The 20,133-nt window shown below is 39.5% G+C and overlaps 1 protein-coding gene across 4 annotated transcripts in view; it reads left to right on the top strand.

The window, feature by feature from the left end:
• The first annotated feature begins 8,506 nt into the window (after positions 1–8,506).
• Positions 8,507–20,133, top strand: part of LOC120527349 (pikachurin) — a 272,936-nt gene continuing 261,309 nt past the window's right edge. For 2 of the 4 annotated variants that reach the window (XM_039750650.1, XM_039750648.1), the window contains exon 1: positions 8,507–8,918. In XM_039750650.1, coding sequence (XP_039606584.1) covers positions 8,819–8,918 — 100 coding nt within the window. In that variant the 5' untranslated portion in view covers positions 8,507–8,818. The remainder of the gene's footprint in view (positions 8,919–20,133) is intronic. The other 2 variants (XM_039750651.1, XM_039750649.1) reach the window with 1 other exon arrangement.

Raw genomic sequence — 20,133 nt, 5'->3', positions numbered from 1 at the left:
GGAGGACTCTCATTCCAGGCCAAGAGTAGCATGCACTGTATCCTGATTACCTGGCTAAATTGCCCACAATGGCCTAGTCATTCTGCCCTGTAATAATCCCCTGTCTCTTATTGGCTATTTCACTCACCCCTTCACCTCCTAACAGCTACCACGTGATAGGTGTGCTGGCACTAAATCACATCGTCTAGGTGGATGCTACACATTAGTGGTGGTTGAAGAGGCCTTTCCTACTGTCTATGTAAAGCACTCTAAGTTGTGAGAAAAGTGCTATGTAAATGTAAAGTATTATTATTATTTTTAATATTATTATTATTATTATTATTAAAGCCACTAACAGCTATTTTGTGCACATTTAAAAATAAATCACATTATAAATTTTTGTGTGTTGAAAGATCCATTCAGCTTATAGGATGGTGCAGATTGTTACAAAAGTGATCTGAAAACGGAAATGGAAGTTCTATTAATGTTGCTACTATTTTTATACTATTAGTATAATGCTTGTTAAGTGGACTTTTTGTTTGTAATAAGCCATCTATTTCCTATACATCTATTATATGAGTACATTTTTTCATTTATCTTTACAGAGTAACTGTAATTCTTATTGATAAATACTGTTTTTCATTAGCCTCTTAATATTGTGACACCACATATTTTAATTTAATTGAATTTGTTTGTATATTGCTTAGTGCATTAAGGTAGGCTTTATTATATATGTATTTTATATAAATTGAATGATATGAATTTTACATTATGGTCTTTGTAAAGCATGCCATTACATGATACTTTGTAAAACCACACAAGAATACAGTTCAAGGCAGTAAAATAACAAGAACAGTGATGCTTAGAATTTCTGTTTTGAGAATTTTAACAAAATATGACAAATCATGCACATCACACATGGAAGTCTGGTTAGTGCCGTAAGGTATGAAGGGACACCAGAGGGAAGGAAGCAGGGATTGCAGTGACCACAGTATCATGTTGTTCCTGCCCTCAGGCAAGTGAAAGTGCTGCCTGACAATGAGTGACATAACTTCCACTCCTGTCCCCAAACAGCTGTCGTCCTTGAGAGAACTTCAGTAAAAGCTCACAGACAACTATAAAGACAGGCAGGTCATCCTTCCATTTCTTGACCTTTTTGCCATTTTTGTTTTATTAAATGGCGTTTACCCAGGCAGGGACTCCAACTCTTCTCATGACTTTTGCGTAATTATTGTAAAACATGAATAGTGTATTGAAAAAAAAATAAAAGTCTGCAATCTGTCAGGCACTGATAGTAAGAAGAAGAATAGGTGCCTGCTCAGAAAGGTAGTATTCCATGAAATGATGCTAATCTATATGAATGTTAAATGGAATCAGATAAATAAAACTGATAGCTCTCTGTTTTCCAACAAGCATGTTTTGAATTATTGTCCCGTTTCACAAGAAGTTAAAAATAGGGTTGAGTTAGACGTAGTTGGGTTAATCATTTTTGAACATTAAAATAAGCTTGTTGTTTTATTATGTAATGTTTCTGTGCTTATAAACTCCATAGTCTCATGTAACCACTGTGACAGTAGGGGTCGCTATCGCTCCTCCAAACCTGCAGACAACACGTCCAGACACCATGTAAAATATAAGAAATAAATTTAATTTCTTCAATAGTGTGCACAAAGCACTTCCACCTCCACCTCCACAATATTCAATAATAATACAATACTCCACAATAAATCAACAATTTTCAATCCTCTCCTCCCAGCAGCTCTGTCACACCCCCTCCTAACTTCGGCTCCATCTCCTGGGTTTCCCACAGTCATTTATATAATTCATGACCTGGAAGTGCTTCTGTCCTTCAGTCAATGATTCCATAGCACTTCCGGGTCAAATGAAAACTTCTTCTTTTCGTCAGCTCGGAAGTACTTAATTTCTTCCATCCCCATGACTAGGGAGTTCTTCCGGACTATAATAGAAACACGGTATCCAGCTGGGCTGTGAAGTCGAACTCCATTGTCCATGATGCCCTGTGGGAATTCGGGGCACCTCCATGTTGCAGGGAGGACTCCATCTAGTGGACTGGGGGTGCTGGCTGGGATAAACTGCCAGCCATCCCTCACACCACTTATGCAAGAGAACACTGCCATAATTCAAAGTTGTATGTTGCAGTAAAGCCGCAAGCCACTCAAAAACAATAATGACATTTTACATACCCAATCATGTCTTCTTTCAAATAAATCTGAAGTTTTCATGTTGTCTGCTCTGTTTCATTAGTAAATTATGTGATTTGCCCATGTGCACCCTGCAGTGAGTAGCATGTCACAACTAAGTGAATCTGATTTTATCAAAGATCCCACCTACTTCAAATACACCTTACGATTGGATAGCTGAGGTTCAGGCCTTCCGAATGATGTAAGTTGTTTATGAATGGTCACTTGTATTACATGTTACAGCTATGTGTAAAAGGCAATAAATATATTGTGCATGTGGCACTCCATCTTTACACACAAAATTCTGTGAGAGTGCACAAGGAATTTTTGGTTGATGTGCAATAAGACCTGAAGTTTGTACTGGAGAAATGTCTTCTTCCAAAAACAAAACATACAGTTGAGGAAGTCCTAGTAATGTTACAGAATGCTAGTGAAATGGACTATGAAGACCATGAGTAACAGTTTTGACTCTATTGAGAACAATGCATTTGATGAAGGACTCAGTGCTATGCTTGATATGTAAGTACTGCTTAAAAGCATTGTAGCATGCAGTTTTACATTTCAAGCGTCATGGGTTCAATTTCCATATCCTGACACTGTCTCCTGCACATTCGCTCTACTGTATGTTAGTTTTCTGACAACTAGTCTTCCAGTTTCAACATCTTAGCGTACCAGTGAAGTACCATTTCATTGTACCCGCTCAAAGCGTCATGTGAGAACCGGGTAAACAATTTGTCATTGGAGCACAGTGTCTGTCATGAATAACACATGACTAACACAGAAATGAGACAATAATTCTACTGTTGGATTCGGATTAGGCTCCCAAGCACACTCCTCCAGGAGTCTCTGCCTTTCCACTATGCATTTAAGTTTCTCATCACAACTACACAGGCACAGGGCGGCACCATTTTGGGCACTTAAGTACATACTCTATATGAGTAATTATCTAACCTATAGTTTTTCACAATATATAACATATCATTTTATGTTCTCAAACTGTGACAACATTCCTCCATGATTAATGAATAAGTGATGGCTTTCACTGGTGGATGAATGAACTTCATTCCCCCTAATCTACCTATTAATATTTAAATATAGTGACCTGTGCAATGCTTGGAGCCAGTCCTCTGTGAATATAAATTTAAGTACTCTGTCATAAATTTTGTTACTGTTATACCACACTTATATTTGTGGATGAATCTGCAAGCACTTTGAAATTTTCTATTCAGGTAAATATGCTGTTTTATATTGTACAACTTCAGTTTAATCTAAAAAAAGTTGGGCCAGTAAGGGGAATGCCAAAAATACCAATAAAGAGTTATTTCTAAATTTATGCTAACGAGTGTTCAAACAAAAGCACTATAAAGTCAAGGTATTTTGTGTTTCACCTAATTAATTGCTTTGTTTTTTTTGCAATATATGTTTACTCTGAAATTGATGACTATTACATATTCCAAAAAAGTTGGGATTGAGTAGTTTAGGATTAATAATAATGTGACAAATTGAAATAACAAGGTGATATGAAACAGGAGATGTTAAATAAGTGAGGAAATGATGCTCAAGTATATAAGGAGCTTGCAAGGTCTGGTTCTTCAAGAGCAAGAATGGGTCAAGGCTCACCAGTTTGCCAACAGATGCATCAGTGAATAATCCAGCACAATGAGAACAATGTTTCCCCAAGACAAATCAGTAGGATTTTGGGCATTTCACCCTCTTCAGTGCACAATGTAATCAGAATGTTTAAGGAAACTGGTAAAGGGCAAGGCCAAAAACCATTTCTTAATGTGCATGATCTCCAATCCCACAGTCATCACTGTCCTAAAAACTGTCACATATCTGTAATGGCCATCATGATATGGGCCCAAGAATACTCTGATAAACCTTTATCAGTCAATGCCTTCTCCTGCCTCATCCACTGATGCAAGCCAAACATCAGCACTGTCTAGAAGTGCTGCAGACCTCTCTGGGCTTAGACTCATCTGAAATAGAAAATATTACAATATTACAATATTACAATAGAATCATGTTTTGAGGTCGATTTGTGTCAATATTTCAAACAGTTTTTGGAGTCCTGTTTTTCAGCAAAAGAGGAAACAGACCATTCAAGTGTCAGATCCAAAAGCCACCCTCTACAATGGTATGGGAAGGCACCATTAATGGAGAAAGATTTGAGCACATTTTATTTCCCATCTGGATGCTTTGTTTTATATCAATGCCCAAGCATTTTCCAGCAAGACAATTTGAGACCACATTCTGCCCTGATTACAAGTGCATGGCGACCTAAGCAGAGAGTGTGGATACTTGACTGGTGTGCCTGAATTCCTGACCTGTCTCTGACTGAGAATGTGCAAGAATACAGCAATGAAGGCCCCGTTCACCTGCGCAGCTGAACACCTGCATAATGGATGAATGGGGGAAAATTCTGCTTGATAAACTTAAACAGCTTGTGTCTTCAGAGGCCAAACGCTTGATAAATCTTTTTAAAAGAAATAGTGAAGTTACACAGTGGGAAACACTTGACTGTTCCAACCTATTTGGAGTGTGTTCTAGTCATCAGATTTGACATGAGTGCATATTTCAAAAACCTAATTAAATTCAGAAGGTATAATATTAAATAATATGTGCTTTTAATGTTTTTAATATGATACTATACTAAAAAAAGAATTTATAGATGACTCCTTTTTTGTTCTTAGTAGCATTTTCCATAATGTCTCAACTTTTCTGGAATTGGGATTGTAGTTTTCTGATTAAATAATTGAATAGTGTGGTAGAAGTTTAAAAAACATTAAAATAGAGTGGCATGGTGCCACTGTGGTTACCACGAAAGGTCTTGAATGTAAAGTGTTTCCTTTGAGTACCATTCTGATCTTTAGGAGGTTTTGTTCCTGATTTAATAATAATAATAATAATAATAATTTTTATTTAAACATCACACATTATAAACAGGGATGGCACAGTGGCGCTGCTGCCTCACAGTAAGGAGACCTGGGTTTGCTTTCTGGGTCCTCCCTGCATGGAGTTTGCATGTTCTTCCCAGGTTAGGTGCATTGGCCATCCTAAATTGTCCCTAGTGTGTGCTTGGTGTGTGAGTGATGTGTGTGTGTGCCTTGCGGTGGGCTGGCGCCCTGCCTGGGGTTTGTTCCTGCCTTGCGCCCTGTGCTGGCTGGGATTGGCTCAAGCAGACCCCCGTGACCCTGTGTTAGGATATAGCGGGTTGGATAATGACTGACTGACTAACTATAGTTTCATGTCTAGGTGATTTACATTTGATTAACATCTACAAAAAAAAAAAGAATCCATAAAACATACTAAAATAACCATCCATCCATCCATTATCCAACCTGCTATATCCTACCTGGTCAAGGGGGTCTGCTGGAGCCAATCCCAGCCAACATAGGGAGCAAGGCAGGAAACAAACCCGGGGCAGGGCGCCAGCCCACCACAGGGCACACACACACACCAAGCACACACTAGGGACAATTTAGAATCGCCAGTCCACCTAACCTGCATGTCTTTGGACTGTGGTAGGAAACCAGAGTACCTGGAGTAAACCCATGCAGACACGGGAGAACATGCAAACTCCACACAGGGAGAACCCGGGAAGCGAACCTGGGTCTCCTAACTGCAAGGCAGCAGGGCTACCTAAAATAACCATTGAACATTAAGATTAATGAATAAATAAATAAATAACCATTATAAGTCAATAAGAGCACAAAGAAAGAGACAAGTCTTCTATTTCCATTTAAAGTTAGCCAGTGATTGCTAACCTTACAATGGACAACTAAACTTCTCCAGCTGGGGTAACTTTAATGACAGGAGATGTCAGTTCACGCCAGGCTGCAATGCATTCCTTCACGTGCATCTCAGTATTCCTGTAGATTTGTTAGTACAGTATTTCCCATATGCCTCCAGTGGAGTGGTAAGATGATTTCAGCTGTGGGTGTTGCACAGATATGCTCACATTATGGCTGGTGGATAATGTTGCTGTCTCTGCAAGTCAGACTAGTTTAGCATATGATCTGGGTTGATTATTTTCTCTTCAAAGTATTATTACCATATGTGTAAAGTGGGCTTACCAGCTTAAGCTGCACCCTCCTTGTTGCTTTACAAGTCAATTTCCAAGTTAATTCAATAATATCCTCCTAATTATTTCTTCCATCCTGTTCAGTTCTAATAAATGTGGCATTTTCAGTATTCTTCTTTGTCTGCACAAGCCTCCATTCTCACCAGATTCTTCTTCATGATAATCCTTGCATTGAACCCTTTCATTTCACTAACTGTCTCTCACTTCCTCACAACTATAACATGAAAGGCATAAGTGCTTATTTATAACCAACCTTTCAATAGTTTGGACAGCTCTGATATTGATTTAGATATTTAATGACTGAATGATGGATGAGCCAATGATAAATATGTGAACAGTGCTTAATCTTGGTTTTTATAGATTTAAAAATAAATGGATGATCAGATGTGTTGTAACAAGAAGCTCTGACACTGTGCTTGGAAGTAGTGCTGGTCATCAGTACAAATTACACAGAAATACATGCTGGTCTTTGCACCTAAGGAAGATGGAGCTTTAGTAGAGTTTGACTTGTACAGTAGGTTCTTCTGCTTGCTGGGATGGGTTCCAGCACCCCACAACCCTTCTCCGGTTTGAGTAGGATTAGAAAATGCTATGGGAAGGGATCATTAGCTACTTACCAAATAATTATTTTATATTTTCTTTAGCTGAGATTTATTTCTTTTTTACACTTAAATATACTATTCCGTACACTGTTATGCTTGGAATGACTCATAAGCTTGAAATAATTTAAAGCCCATAAATATTAAACAATTTCTTTAATATTAAATAGCTATTGTTACAAAATGTTCTTTAGTGTTATCTGTGACATTTTGTATACACACATTTATTTCTGTGTTGTGTCAATAATTGGATTACAAGGATCTGAAAACGGAAGGAAGAATACTATGGTAAGGCAACGGATAACATGAAATCCAAAATGATAAATGATGAGGTGCCAAACTGACTGCACCTTTTAATAATGCAAAGGCATTCGATGGCGTGATACAGAACAGAAAGTTGTAGATTGCATTACCTCTTCCACCCGGTGAAATGAGCTCACATGAGTGGTCTGTCTTTGGTGCAGCTAGCTTTGGTCCGAATGAGGTGCCACCTTCTGGGAGCGTCTCGATATTATAGCACCGAAAAGGGGCGGAGTCAGTTGCCCTCATCCGAGCTCTTGATGGAAAAGGAGGTAACGCTGTTAGCGACCGCTCGTATCCCAGAATGGTGTTGTTTACCTCCGATGAGGTAATACAGAGTTTATTTGCATAATTTGCATAACTGTTTTAACTTAAACTCTACTTTTCACGGCTAGAACAAGAAAAAAAAACACATCAATGGAAATAAAGTGAATGTTGTCAAACATTTTGAATGTGATTGTATGTGCCGGCGCTAACAATGAAACGGATTAGCAAGCACCAGCATTTCACAGGACCTGCGGATTTGACGACCCTCTGAAAGCTGCTTTCTTTATTCCGTCAGGTTGGGGGATACATTTAGGCACCTGTTGTTTTCCTGTCTAATCCTAAAGCGACATTGCACACAGTGCCTTCTTATCAGTGCTCGCTTAACGCCCTAACCGGATGTCGCTAACCTCCGGTCGCAAATTCAGGTGACAGAGCGGGACTTTTGTTATGTAAATATCGCTCGCTTTATGGAGAGGACCAATAAAACACTTCTAGAGACAAAGTAGTTTTCATACACTTACGACAATGTACATTCATATCAGGCACTCTGCCGTTATTTTAATCAGTCTTGTATATTTGTATTGTATTTGCAGTTTGTTTTTCATCCTAATTTCACATTAGGATACCCAGAAAATACCCATTTGTCTTTAAGATATCATTAGCTACCTGTAAACGACTGACATTCCTACCACAGATAGATGCCTACAACTTTTTTTTTAGCTGAGCACTACTTTCAATTTTATAACGTGCTAGGGCTCTATATGGCCGACGGATTGTTCTAATACAAGCTAGATTGACTGTGTCCCCTGCGCGCTACTATATTGGTTAAGTATCTGTAGCTATCCTCAGACCTCCATCTGGGAAGATTAAACATGATTTATCTTCTTAACTTCAAATACAGTATACCCTTCCCCACCCCCGTCCCCCTGACAGGGGACAACGATCAGGTAAAGCGCAAGTGGCGCCGAGCAGATCTATCGGGGCTATGCAGTTTTGGAGAGTGAAGTGGTGTCGTCGCCTCTCCATGTGGGTTGTGGGTGTCCGCTCGTCAGTCTTATCTTTGGCAAACTGTAGTCCTGATCAGATGCTTAGTCTCTATTAGCCGACCAAACGCACACACACACACACACACACAGACACACACACTCACCCTACAGCCGCTACGGTGTCCCAGAGCGCAGCCACAAGATACAGACGTCTGCTTTTATTTACACGAGATCCACTCCCTCCCGAACAACTTTGAATGCGGATGGAAGAGGAGAAAATCATTCCCAGCTAACCAGCGCGAGTTGCCATTGCCACACATGCGTCTTCTTTTGCATTCCTAGACTGCACGGTCACGTTTCTCACCGCACGCATCTAATCTCTCTTTCTACAGTTATTTAACAATGGATTTACCAAGGAAGGATTGGAGACTGTTTATTATTATATTCATTTTACATAATCAGCAGACGGGCTGCATGAGAAGAACTACTCCAAGGAGACAAGGTAACGGATTTGTTTTGTTAATTTCAGTAGGTGCCGCTACTTTTGGGTAGATCGGACAAGCAGTAAGCAGTAATGTTGATTGTACGGTTTCCTTTTAACAAGCACGTGAATATATTTGGGTAGATGATCAAATTTCGTTGCAGCCAGATTTGAATGCCGCATCATTATATTTGTATAAGTAATCAGTTATTTATTAGCAGTCAGAACAATTTGGGAAGATTCGCGCTTATTGTACTGCGCAACTTCTAGAGTTTTCACAATACTAGGCAATGAAGTGGATTAGGCTACTGTTTAGTTACCTACCGATGTATTTTTTTCTACGAACTGCAACTTTTTTCATGTCTTAAAGATTTCTAAGAGAAACTGCCAGACTTAGTGTTTGGAATATTGTTTTGTTTATCTTGTTAAAGAAAACGCAAAAACACCACCCTTACCAAAACAATGGGAATTATGTACATTGTTTCCAAAGAAAACGTGCTTTTATGTCATCCATCCATCTTTTATCTCATTTCCTGCAGTATTGTTTGTATGATCGGACGACTAGATTACTGAAGTTTAAAGATGCATTATGTAAACTTTTAAACGTGTAATGTCATTTTATTGTTTTGCGTGCCAGGAACTTATCCTTTAATCGTATTTTGTTCAGCATGCTTTGGATCAGAAAGGAATATTTAGAGATTATAAAGAACAGCAACATTACAGTCAATGAAGACATCTGTTTTTTGAGCCATGCCTGGAAGCTCCGTCTCTCCGCAGATGGGCACACGCAAACAAAACTGGGCCAAATTAGATTAGCCAATCAACTCAACAGCCTGTAATTGGACCGTGAGAAGATCCGAAAGCACTTATTAAAATCCCACATGCGCACACGGCGAACGTGCAAGCCTCGGTCGAGAGGCAGGCGAGCCCGTGCTCATATGAAGGAACAGGGAGTTCTTTATCAGTACTTTATTTAGTGGATCGACTCAGCTCGCTTTCTTTTTGCAGATGATCACTATCGATTGCTTTGGGCACCGCCTCACGTAGCGAGCCTCTTGGACTTGGAATCCTGCGCCCAGTCATTCAACACGTGCTCTTCCCACGTTTACCTGCGCATTTTTTTATTCCACATAAACGGCAAAGAATCGCAGGTTCGGTTAACTGGTGGTGACTGACAGGCACCGTGTGTGTAGGTAGGTGGTCGGTCACCCTCCACAGAGCCTTTCCTGCATTTATCCAGTTTTGCAGCAATTGACCCCGGACCCTTGTGATCCTGATAAAGACGAGTTGAGACGTTACACGTGCACAGACAGCGTGTACATAGTGTTCATAACTAAGTTTTTAAAATGTGGTGAGGCGCTAAATGGAACTTTCTTGTTTAGTTCAGAAATTATTAAAAAATGAGGAAATGTGTGTCTGTTCGAATCGGTTTACAATTTACAGTTAAAGACGCCTTTTAAGAATGAAATCGGACTATTTTAGAGATCTTACAAACCTTAATTAGGTTAATGCCTTCGAAGTCATTCAAATGTCACCTTTACATGTCGGAAGACCCTGCTGAAGTCCTGCGCGCTTCCTCTCGACTGGCACGCAAGCTGCTTCTGCGTTAGACAGTTAGAGTCTGGGGATCTGGATTGGAGTCCGGGCTTTGACGACCACGGAACTACTGCCATAACCCGTTTCAGACCTATGCCGCCGATTATTTGTTTTTTTACGCCTTTGATGTCCGCAGTAGCATTCAAATGTGCGTCTGAACTTTACAGGTACGTTACGATGGAGGGAGCCGCCGACGGGCTTCGGTGTCCTTGCAGTGCCCTGCTTAACTTTAACGTCTTATTGTCAGCTTCATTGTGTTTAAGATCATATAACAAGGACACAGTTCTACATGTTTTAAAACAAACCTGCTAAAACAAGCATAAGAATAATAAATGCAAAATATAATGGAGATTTGGCGATGATTGCAGTGAATCACTTAGTGATCTTCCCTTTATCCGAACACAATACAAATAATTAATATCCAGACATAGAATAGCACCAGCTTCTAAAATAAAATTACTTTTAATTTAAACAATTAAATTTCATGTTAGAGATTAGCTTCAATTTTAGTTAAATCATTCATATGTAACTTGCATTTTAATTCTTTCTTCTAGATCATTAAATTAAATAGCAAGTGTTTAACTTATATAGCGCCCTACATCCTAAAGACACACACTCCAAAAACAAATGTTTCAGGTCAACAACAAAAAAACAGCACAGCAGTTGGCATAGCTTTTTGAGCGATTCAGCCTCTGTTAAAATTAAATAGATTCACCACATTTCATTACTACCTGCCTGAAGAAGGGAGCTTAGTTGCCTCAAAAGCTTGCACATTGTACTCGGTTCAGTTAGCTAATAGAAGGTGTCATTTTGCTTGACTTCTCATTGCATCCATAATGACTAAAATGATACAACACCCTACTACTACACACACTTCAAGGAGTAAGGTGAATTAGCTTTTCTTTACACTTAAAAGTATTTTTAGTTGCCAAGTGTGCAATAATTAGCAGTATAAACTCAAGTTTTTAAGTTGGCTACGTAAAAAAAAAAATAAGTTGCTCCAAAGCAGCCATACCACCTGCCCTTGAGGACAGGTAATCCACCTGAAGCTAAGCACATTTAGGCCCAGCTGCTACATGGATGGGACACCAACAAGGCAATGTTTGGAATGCTGGAATAAGTATTGGTGAGGCCAGCAGGGGGCGCTTACCTAGTGGTCTGAGTGTGGATCCCAATGCCTCAGTGTAGTGATGGGGACAGTGTGCTGTCCTTCAGATGAGACGTAAAGCCGAGGTTCTGACTCTCTGTGGTCTTTAAAAACCCCTGTGCAAAGAGTAGGGTGTACCCCAATGTCCTTGCTAAACTGCCCATCATGATCTAGTCATTCTGGTCTCCTAATCACCCCCCATCTCTGATTATCTATCTATCTATCTATCTATCTATCTATCTATCTATCTATCTATCTATCTATCTATCTATCTATCTATCTATCTATCTATCTATCTATCCTCTTCACCACCTAATTGCTGATGTGAGGTGAGTGTACTGATGCAAAATGGCTGCCATCACATCATCCAGGTAGATGCTGCACATTGCTGGTGGTTGAAGTGGCTCACCCTCTCTATGTACAGTGCTTTGAGTGTCTTAAAAAGTGCTACATAAATGCAATTTCTGTTTTCTTCTTCAAATCATTTAAGCATCATCCATTCATTTTCTAAACCCACTTACCCAGGGAAGGGTCATGGGACTGATGGAGTTTACTCCAGCAAGTAATGGGCAAAAGCCCACTGCAGGGTGACCATAAAGTTTGGTCCAATGCATTTGAAATAAAGCAATCATTATGTGATTAAAGTGTAAAACATCACTAGAGTGGAAACTGAGCATTTGGAGAATGCAATGGGTTCCAGACATCAGCCAGTCATTGACAGCCAAAGATTTTCAACCAAATACTGAAAATGATCATTATATTTATGATTATATTAGTTTGTCCAAATACTTTTGAGCCCCTGAAAATAGGGGGACTATGTTCAAATATGGCTCCTTCCTAAACAGCACATATGATATTTTTTGGTAAACCCCTTAAATTAAAGCTGAAAGTCTACACCTCAATCACATAATGATTGCTTTATTTCAAATCCATTATGGTGGCATACAGAGCCGACATTATGAAAATTGCATCACTGTCCAAAAACTTATGTACCTTACTGTACCCACACAAAAAGACCAATATACTGTAGCAAAGCCAATTCACCTAATCTAAGTGTTTTTTTTACTGTGAAAAGAAACCCAAGTACACATAGGAAGAACATGGAACATTCACACAGAGAGCATCCGAGATACAAATCCTGGTCTCTTTATTGCAAGGCAACAGTCCTACCACCACTCTGCTGTATTGTCCCTTTTATGTATCATGCACTTATCTTATATATAAACATCTACACGTGGAAATGTGTTTGTCTGTCTGTCCGGCCCGGAAGTGCGAGGGTACAGCATGAAGCTCAAAGAAATCAACTCTGTTGCCAAAATGAAATTGCCGACAAAAGAGAAACTCGCTTAGTTACTGATAAACAACGAAAGCGAGCAAGTCAGCAAAACAAAACTGCAGAGGAAAGAGAACCTCACTTAGCCGCTATAACCGATGTGATTGAATGATTTAAGCACCAGAATCGATGGTTTCTAGGAGCCTGGGCTTTTCACAGCACAGGCTTACACAGCTAGTAAAATATATATATAGGAATCTAAGTGTTTATGTTGAAAGCATTTCACACATTCAGGTTGTTCCAAATTGTTTTATCTCATTATGTGTTAATATTTTCAAGTTAAACTATAACATCAACATGAAAATATCCGTTATATGAGAACAAAGGCCTGTACTGAGACATCGCCTTGAATATGTTTGTAAATAAAGTAATCCTCACTCAGAGCAAATGTTTTTCCAATACAGAAATTAGTGTTGTTCAGCAGACAGGTAACGTGCACTCTTACAAGCTCTTTAATGGCACTTCACTGGGTGGGGCAGTTTGTGGTAGAACCACTACTTGACAAGGAAGCATTTCATTTTGGGAAGAGTTCTTACGTGTGAAATTGTTTTTTTGGCCTTGATGAAGTCTCTAATATGTGGATAAAACAGAAATCTTTAATGAATAGTTGGCTACATAGGAGGATAATGACAGATCAAGAAAGCCTGAACTTAGTTTGTATTATTGTATGCAACAAGAGTCCTTTTAAATCCGGAACCCCCTGCCATTTCAGAGATCTGTTGTCTTCTGTTCATAGTTATTTATGGAGCCTGTTATGGATCGAAATAAATAAAGGTTCTCTTAGGAGCCTTCACATGGATGATTGTTTTGGGCACCAACCCTATGGCATCACTGCGAAAAGAACTACGCTGATACCTTAATTTTTAAGAATGTGCCATGAAGTTGGGAAAACATTTTAAGCTGACAGGAATTTCCCATTTCTAAAGAAGGTGGTGAGAAATCCCATCACCCAACCCAACCAAACTGATTATGTTGCCACCACATAATTTTAGATTTTTATCATTTAATTAATGAAATGGAGTTCAGATTACTTACAGTAGTAAGTTGAAGTAATTACTATTCTTTTTGTTCTATACAATTCTTGCTTGCAATTCAGAAAGCTTAACAAAATCATTAAATATGATTTTTTTGTACTTGTAACCATGAATTTTTTTTAAGTATTAGCTATTTTTTTTAGAGTGCATTGTTTCACAGCCAAAAAAGTTCTATAGAAAAGTTGGTTTGAACGCATAACTTCTCAAGGCTCAATTCAAAGACGCCAATGAGCAATCAAATAATTCTAGGGTCACAAATAACATTTGTACAGTCTTTTGAAATATTCACTTTTGACATTGGAATTACCAAATAATTTAATATTGAGGGCATGAGATTACACAAAAGTCCACAATGTCACAAAGGACTGAAATATTCAAAGGGCAGATTTTGTTAAACAATTTAAACATTAAAATGTTATCTTGAAACGTCACAAGAACCCAAATAGTTTTCATACGCAAGGAGACATACAATTGTCAGGTTCATACTGGGCCTGTACAGTAGCTACGATGTTTCAAATTTTCTGATTCTTTTTTATATGAGACTAGCAAAATACCCGCTCTTCGCAACAGAGAAGTAGCGTGTTAAAGAAGTTAGAAGTTAGAAAAGGAAACATTTTAAAAACAACGCAACATGATTGTCAATGTAATTGTTTTATCACTGTTATGAGTGTTGCTGTCATCAAGGATTTGATTATCATTATTTCTTTCAATGAGGTTCGTATTTGGAAGATGCATTGTGTTCAAGTTATATTCAACCATTGTAAAGATAACAGGTTTCATTCATCGAAGTGTTCACTAACCAAAGCGGCACTCGTGAATCTAAGATGTTTAATAGTCATTCCCGGTATTAAGTTGTGGATTTGCCTGCGAATATTTAGCGGCAGCATGTCTATGAACTTAATTTAAAGTTACGCTTTACACCTTTCTTTCCTATTGATATGTCTACAAAGGCTTATTCAGATCTAGAGGGTTGTTCCTTTCCTACTGAATCAATAAACAGCTCATCTTCCTCTTTATCTGAGACATCACACACTGCATGCACGGGTTTACCTCTCCCAGTCCTGCAAAGTCAGTTCACGTGAGCCGCTTGGAGTACATGCATCGGAGGTTCTCAGCCGTGCTTGTGCTATCTCATGCGATCTTGCGATGTGCACGGCTTTATTTAATGTTAGCTCAGACCCGGCAGTTAAAAGTTTCTCTCACACTTTTGCTGAGTTTGTGCCAAACACTATTCTATCTCTGACCATCTCATCTTCGTTTGCATAAGCACAGTCCTTCACCAGCAATTTTAACTTCGTTACAAAGTGATGAAAAATCTCGTTTATACCCTGTGTCCTCTCATTAAACTTGTATCTCGCGAATATCGTATTCGTCTTAGGCATGACAAATGCCAGTGGCAGCGTGTCCATGAACCTAATTTAAAGTTAAGCTTCACACCTTGTCTTCCCATTCGTTTGCATAAGCACAGTCCTTCACCAGCAATTTTAACTCTGTTACAGCAATTTTAACTCCGTTACAAAGTGAGCAAAAGTCTCGTTTATACCCTGCGTCTTCTCATTAAACTTGTATCTCGTGAATATCGTATTTGTCGTAGACATGACAAACACCAGCCTGTCTATAAACTTAATTTAAACATAAGGTTTACACCGTGCTTTGTTTCCGCAGTAGCTGCACTTATGAAAATGCTTGTATGCGTCACTTGCTTCATATTCTTTTGCTGCCTTCTCAATTGTGTAATGCGTTTCTTGTTCAGCCCTCCTTGGAGCACTCACTTGTTCTCTACGTACTGCGTTCACAGTCAGTTCATGTGAGCTGCTCGGAGTACATGCATCAAAGGTTTAAGCTGTGCTTGTGCTATGTCATACGATCTTGCGATGTCCACAGCTTTATTTAATGCTAGCTAAGACCCGGCACTTATAAGTTTCTTTCGCACTTTCGCTGAGTTTGTGCCAAACACTAGTCTAGCACAGTCCTTCACCCGCAAATATTTAGCGGCAGCATGTCTGTTAGATTGCTGCCGACAGACGGCCTTATATAGGCAGGCACTCAATTACGTGGGAGACATGACGATGAGGGACACAACTCCGCCTCACACGGCGACCGAGCTGCGGGCTATGGCTGATATATATATGTACACAATTAGGTTCCAGTTCTGACCGTTACGAGTAGAATTTCGAAATGAAACCTGCCCAACTTTTGTAAGTAAGCTGTAAGGAATGAGCCTGCCAAATTTCAGCCTTCTACCTACACGGGAAGTTGGAGAATTAGTGATGAGTCAGTCAGTGAGTCAGTCAGTCAGTCAGTGAGGGCTTTGCCTTTTATTAGTATAGATTGACCAAAAAAAAATTTTTCTAATTGGCTAATTATCTCTCTCATCATATAGCAACCTTTTAGTGCTTTGAGTACTGAGAAAAGCGATATATAAATGTAATGAATTAGTATTATTATTATTAATAATAATTAACCTGTAATAAGTGTACTGGCACAAAATGGCTGCTATTGCATTATCCATGTGGTGGTGGTTAAAATGGCTCCCCCCTCTCATTAAAGAGTGCTTTGATTAGTGAGAAAAGAACTATATAATTATTATTATTAATATAATGAAAGTGCTTTGTTAGTTTTAGCAGTTATCATGGATTTACCCTCCATTGTGAAAAAAGCACAAGTTGTACATCAGATTGAAGAGCGAGGTATGTGGGGGTGTTCCCTGTGGGTTTTCACGTGAGTCATACATGAAATTAAATTCCATCAACAGGTCATCTTATTCACTTGAATGTTAGGAGATGGACACCAAAGATCAGAGGCTTATGGACCTGAAGCCCCCCAACCCCCTAACGACACCACAGAGCAAGCCAATCTCTCGCCTTAGGAATAGAATAAGTGCAATAGTTAGATAGATAGATAGATAGATAGATAGATAGATAGATAGATAGATAGATAGATAGATAGATAGATAGATAGATACTTTATTCATCCCAAGGGGAAATTCACATACTCCAGCAGCAGCATACTGATATAAAAGCAATATTAAATTAAAGAGTAATAAAATGCAGGTAAAAACAGACAATAACTTTGAATAATGTTAACATTTACCCCCCCGGGTGGAATTGAAGAGTCGAGGGGGTGGAACAATCTCCTCAGTCTGTCAGTGGAGCAGGACAGTGACAGCAGTCTGTTGCTGAAGCTGCTTCTCTGTCTGGAGATGATATTGTTTAGTGGATGCAGTGGATTCTCCATAATTGATGGGAGCCTGCTGAGTGCCCGTCGCTCTGCCACGGATGTCAAACTGTCCAGCTCCGTGCCTACAATAGAGCCTGCCTTCCTCTCCAGTTTGTCCAGGCGTGAGGCGTCCTTCTTTTTTATGCTACCTCCCCAGCACACCACCGCGTAGAAGAGGGAGCTCACCACAACCGTCTGAAAGAACATCTGCAGCATCTTATTGCAGTTGTTGAAGGACGCCAGTCTTCTAAGAAAGTATATTCGGCTTTGTCCTTTCTTACACAGAGCATCAGTATTGGCAGACCAGTCCAATTTATCATCTAGCTGCACTCCCAGGTATTTATAGGTCTGTACCCTCTGCACACAGTCACCTCCGATGATCACGGGGTCCATGAGGGGCCTGGGCCTCCTAAAATCCACCACCAGTTCCTTGGTTTTAATGGTGTTCAGGTGTAAGTAGTTTAACAAAATCCTTGATTAGGTTCTTATACTCTTCCTCCTGCCCACTCCTGATGCAGCCCACCATAGCAGTGTCGTCAGCAAACTTTTGCACGTGACATGACTCCGAGTTGTATTGGAAGTCCGATGTATATAGGCTGAACAGGACCGGAGATAGTACAGTCCCCTGCGGCGCTCCTGTAATACTGACCACAATATCAGACCTGCAGTTCCTGAGACGCACATACTAAGGTCTGTCTGTAAGGTAGTCAACGATCCATGCCACCAGGTATGAATCTACTCCCATCTCTTTCAGCTTGTCCCTAAGGAGCAGAGGTTGGATGGTGTTGAACATGCTAGAGAAGCCCAGAAACATAATTCTTACAGTACCACACTGTCTGTCCAAGCGGGAGAGGGATCACTGTAGTATAAAGATGAAGGCATCCTCCACTCCCACCTTATCCTGGTATGCAAACTGCAGAGGGTCGAGGGCGTGGCAGACCTGTAGCCTCAGGTGGTGAAGCAGCTGCTGCTTCATGGTCTTCATCACATGTGATGTCAGAGCGACAGGCCGGAAGTCATTCAGCTCACTAGCACGTGATACCTGTGGGACTGGTGTGATACAAGATGTTTTCCAAAGCCTTTGGACTCTCCCTTGTTCCAGGCTCAGGTTGAAGATGCACTGTAGAGGACTCCCCAGCTCCAATTCACAGGCCTTCAGCAGTTGTGGCGATACTCCATATGAATCCACTGCTTTGCTAGCACGAAATCTCCTCAGCTCTCTGTTCACCTGCGCTGCTGTAATTGTGGGTGGGGATGTCTATCCTATGCTGGTATCAGCAGAAGAATGGGTGGAGGGTGCAGTACTCCGAGATGAGAATGGGTACGCATACATTTACGTTTGTTCAATGTCATAATCCACCCATCCATTCACCCCTTATCTAACTTTCCTATATACAGTATACTTCTACAAATAAAGGTGCCAATGCAGTTCTTCAGAGCAATGCCAAAGGGGAACAATTTTTGGTTCTCAAAAGAGCCATCTAAATGAAGGATACAATTTGAATATTTATTAACCATGAATACATGATAACAGATTCATTAAATTACAATGAGTTGCTTTTTAAAGGACTCTTGTTGAATCCCATAACGCAGGCTAAGTTCAGGTTTTCTTGATCTGTCAGTATCCTGCATTGTAATAATAATAATAATTCTATGTACCTGGCGATTCTAAATTGGCCCTAGTATGTGCTTGGTGTGTGTTGGTGTGTTTGTGTGTGTCTTGTGGTGGGTTGGCACCCTGCCCAGGATTGGTTCCTGCCTTGTGCCCTGTGTTGGCTGGGATTGGCTCCAGCAGAAACCCGTGACCCTGTGTTCGGATTCAACAGGTTGGAAAATGGATGGGTGAATGGATTCTATGTACCCTACTATAATTGAAAACTTATGTTTTGTCTATATATTGGGAACCTTCAAAGTGTTGCTTGTCAAGCAGTGCTTATACAAAGAACTGCACAATCTAATAAAGAGCCATTATTTTTAAAGAGCCAGTGTTTTTAAGAGTATAGTGGCAACAATGGTGCAAGCTGAATACCATCCCATCATGGATGATGTCATAAATCAATACTTATTTTATATTTTAATTTCATGAGGTGCTTTACAAAGAAAACATGATTTGCAATACATGGCACCATCACAGTGACAGGCAGAATACAATTAAAACTCCATTACAAGTGATTGTAACATAGTTAAAATGGTTTGCATTGATGATGCACAATAATGAACTCAAGAAAAACAATATGGAATAAATTCTGAAATTCATGGAACCTGTATACGACATCAACAAAAATTAAAGACATGCTGGATGACAACCACTGACTGCTCCAGTTGTAGATAATCAGCTCCTGTCACATGCTGTAACCATGTAGTTTCTAGTCCCTGTGTTTTTACTGTCTGTAACTTTAACTTCTTCTAGCATTATAAGAAATGTAGAATTTAAAAAATTAAACTCCATCGGGAGTTTGGTTTTAAAACTCTATTTGTAAATGCATAATGTATAACTTGTGATTATGTAGCTCTGCTTCCTGTTTAAATGCTTGTAGCATAATAAGCCCTCCAAGACTTAAATTACAGCCCACAAGTGAGTATCCAAGACAGATATAGGTTTGCTAATTTAAGTATACCAATGTTCTAAACCATTTAAGAATTAGACAAAATTGGCTTAGTTTTCCCACTTTGTTGTGAATGTCATTTTAAATCCTACAGTAGACAATGTAAAGATATGTGAACTGTTTGTTCTGAAAAAGTCTTTGACGATGAATCTAAAACAAATCAGAATTATTTTTTTGTTTTCTAATGAAACTAGGGGGCTCCGCCCCCTGCTTTAATGCTCACCCACCCCTGTGTTTGGTTTACCAGATATACAATTTAAAGAAATTGTTATTTTCATGGGAATTGTTACATATGCATTAT

Source organism: Polypterus senegalus, chromosome 4, assembly GCF_016835505.1.
Source record: "Polypterus senegalus isolate Bchr_013 chromosome 4, ASM1683550v1, whole genome shotgun sequence".
Taxonomy (NCBI): Eukaryota; Metazoa; Chordata; class Cladistia; order Polypteriformes; family Polypteridae; genus Polypterus; species Polypterus senegalus.
Note: the sequence above shows the minus strand (reverse complement) of the source record. Positions and strands in the feature narration are given on the sequence as shown.